This window comes from Pteropus medius, unplaced genomic scaffold, assembly GCF_902729225.1.
Source record: "Pteropus medius unplaced genomic scaffold, Ma_sr-lr_union100, whole genome shotgun sequence".
Taxonomy (NCBI): Eukaryota; Metazoa; Chordata; class Mammalia; order Chiroptera; family Pteropodidae; genus Pteropus; species Pteropus medius.
Genome location: NW_024347791.1, coordinates 1435272 through 1438596, shown reverse-complemented (window position 1 = coordinate 1438596; position 3325 = coordinate 1435272). Strand labels below are relative to the sequence as shown.

Sequence of the window (3325 nt, the reverse complement as noted above, 5' to 3'; positions counted from 1 at the left end):
GCAGGCAGGGGTCCCGAGACCTGGCGAAGTCACATGCAGGTCATTTGCACATGGTCATACGCTGAGCGATAGTGGAGTTGGGAGTCCAGCCCAGGTCCGTGAGGTTCGGGGCTCTCGTCCGCTCTGATCGTTGCAGCCACCATTCCCCTGTGGCATCGGGAGGGCCGCATGGAGAAGCTTTGCACTGAGCTGGCAGAGGAGGCGTAGGAGTTTACGGGGAGGCAAAGTCGGGGTAGAAGTATTTCTGGTAGAAGGAATAGAATTTGCAAAATCACCAAAACTTTGAAAAAAAGTCGCTATCTCGGTGTCCACAATTCTAAGAAGCTAAGCAATCTTATGAAGAAGAATCTTGCACAGAAACAGGCCTGAGTGTTGCTTCCTCTTTCTGCTTCTCCATTTCCTAGCAGCGTCAGTGCAAATAGGAAGCGTGAGCCGCTCACTGCTGCCTGGAGGCTCCAGGAGAATGTCGGTCTGTCCCACCACTAAGAGGTACGGCCTGGCTTTGGGCAGCAAGTCGACAGGCGGGGATGTAGCAAAGGAATGTGGGGAGACTGAGCCAGAAGGAATGGGGGAGCCTTGAGTGGGCGGGTGTGTCTGGGGCTGGGGGAGGTTAGGACTTACTTCTGGAGAGGATCTGAGCCCAGACTGGCAGCTGGTGGGCGAGGAGTCAGCCAGAGGCGCCGACCCCCTTGGGTGCTGGAGGGGAGAGTGAGCCTCACTGGTGGGATCCAGCTGTCCTGGAAACAGGGAGGACACCCAGGGAGGTGAAGAGCTCGGGTGTGGGAGTCACACCCCTGTGTATCATCCAACTTTGTTTTGTTTACTACGGTGTCACTATGGTGTTGGTGGCAGTGAGAACGTCCTCTCCCTGCCCTGGGCTTCTGTGTCTTCATCTTTGGGATAAGAAAAGCACCGATATTCCCTGACAGCCTGCTTTAGGAAGAGAGAGAGTGTGGGCGTATGTCCCCGGGAACACTCGGATGCAGGGAGCCTGGGAGGCGGAGGGCGAAACCTGGAGGCTTGCTGAGGCGTGGGAAGCTCACTTGGAAGATGAGAAGGGCCCAGTCCCTTGCCCACAGACATATTTTTCTCCCTCAAAGAATGTTTTTACTATCAGACTCAGCCCTGAACCATTGTCACTTAGCTGGGTTTGGACCCACATGTGTGTGTCCAACGGTGTTGGCTGGGTGGGTGGGCATCTAGGGGTGTCTGCATGTATGTGTTTATATGTACAGGTATGTGCAGACGTACTTATTTGCCCTGTGGATGAGAGGGCAGGTGTTTCTATGGGTCTGCATTGGAGTACAAGCCTGTAGGGACTCCCAGACAGCCTCCAGGGACAGGCTGCCTATGTGCGAGTTTTAGTCTTCAAAGGCTCTGTTACATTTTTACATAACCAGATTCTAATTTTTATTTACCTATCATCTTTCCTCTTTTCTAATAGCTTTATAATGAGTAAAACCTTTTCCAGTAGCTTTAGGTCACTTTATTTTATTCATTAGTTTTACTTACGTTGTGCTTCTTCCATCAGGAAAACAAGATAGTTTGTGAGTTAATGAACATATTTAATATTAAACAAATAAGTGCGTAAATATCAGCTCTATGGAAAATTAGAATAATCCAGTTATGCAGCATAGAAGACAAGGTCCCAATCACCTCCATCCACTAGTCCCATAGCCTACCCTCTTCACCACGTGCATCCTTCCAAAACATTTTCTAAACATGCTGCAAATAGATAGCTTTTCTATGTCCAAAAACGGGATTATTGCATAAACATTGTTCTATGACTTAGTTTTTCACCTAATGTTATGTTTCAGCAACTTTCCACAATAATACATATAGATTCAACTCGTTTATTAACCCTAGCAAATGTGTGGCATTTGTTAGTATGGGCACACCACAATTTACCCAATCCCGTACTGATAAACACTTAAGTTGTTTCCAATTCTTTCACTCCTATAAAAATCCTGCAAACCAGATTCCTAGAAGCAGAATTGCTGGACAAGAAATTGTGTGTTTAAAAATTTAATAGATATTGTCACAGCATCCTCCAAACAGCAAAATTAACAGACACTTCCGCAGTCATGCATAAAAAGGCAAGTTTCTCATTAAGGAAAGGACCAATTTTTAAACTGTATCCAACGTAATGGATGAAAATTTTCTGGTTCTTGTTTAGATTTTTCTTTTTCCCGATTATGGGTGAAATTGTGCATCTTCCATATGTTTATTGGCTATTCGGGTTCCTTCCACGATGTACACAGAAATATCTTTTGTCCGTTTTCTGATCGGCTCTTTGTCTTTTACGTATTCACTTTCAGAGTGATTCATTCATTATGTGCATTGACAATTTATTCAAGTATGTTCAAATACAACTTTCCAGACTATCATTTGTCTCTTTTCTATCATGTTTAAAATATCTTGTTTCATATGTTAAAAAAAAAAAAAAAGTGTTACTTGCTTCTAAGTCAGATCTGTCATTATTTTTTACCTTATGTTTTCTGGATTTAGTGTCTTGTTCAACTCCTAAGATTCCAGATATATTTGTGATGCTTTTATAATTTTAGTTTTGACTTTTAGATTTTTAATCTATCTGGAATTTGGAGGGGTCGGTAATATGTAAAATAATAATCCAACTTAAAAAAGATTATTAGCTAATTGTCCCAATATCGTTAATTATAAGTATGCAGCCCATCCGCGCCTCAGTGATTTGAAATGCCATTATTCCTTCACAATTTCCTACTTGGTTATTTTCCTCACTGTTTTCTGTTCCACCTGTCTATTGTTATATTCCTCATTATATTTATAGCTAATAGAGCAAGTCTCTCATCTACGGTTTGTTATAGTTTAGAATCAGTTTGTCAGGCCCATTAAAAATCCTTTTAGAACTTTTTGGAGTTTTGATTTAGATCGTATTGAATTTAGAGATCATTTGACAATAGTGGGCAGCTTCTCCTGTTTGTGCCTCTGATGGGAAGGGCACTAACATTTCTCCTTTGACTCTGATATTGCCAGAGGTTTCTAGTAGATACCGGAAATGCCAACCTTCCCTTCAGCTCCTCATTTGCGGAGGTTTGACGGTTTATTGAATCAGAAATGGCTCTGGTACTATTGAATATTTAGGAGCATCTGTCTAGATGAACATCCTTTGCCTCCTTTCATCTGTTAATCTGTTTCTTTCACTCATGAATAGATGTCTTAATGGCTCTGTGCATTTCTGAAATAACCCCTCCATGGCCATGATGCATTCTTCCTTTAAAAGCCTTTGTCAGAGTGTCCTCTGAAACTGTTTTTGTCTGGAGTGAATTTGCATTTTCCTTTTTTTTTT

At 42.7% G+C, this 3325-nt stretch overlaps 1 protein-coding gene across 3 annotated transcripts in view; it reads left to right on the top strand.

Moving 5' to 3' along the window:
* Positions 1–224: 224 nt before the first annotated feature.
* CSF2RB (colony stimulating factor 2 receptor subunit beta) overlaps positions 225–3325 on the top strand; it is a 22134-nt gene continuing 19033 nt past the window's right edge. For 2 of the 3 annotated variants that reach the window (XM_039877772.1, XM_039877773.1), the window contains exon 1: positions 226–489. In XM_039877772.1, the coding sequence (XP_039733706.1) occupies positions 464–489 (26 nt within the window). In that variant the 5' untranslated portion in view covers positions 226–463. Of the gene's footprint in view, positions 490–3325 lie in introns of all 3 variants that reach the window. The other variant, XM_039877771.1, reaches the window with a different exon arrangement.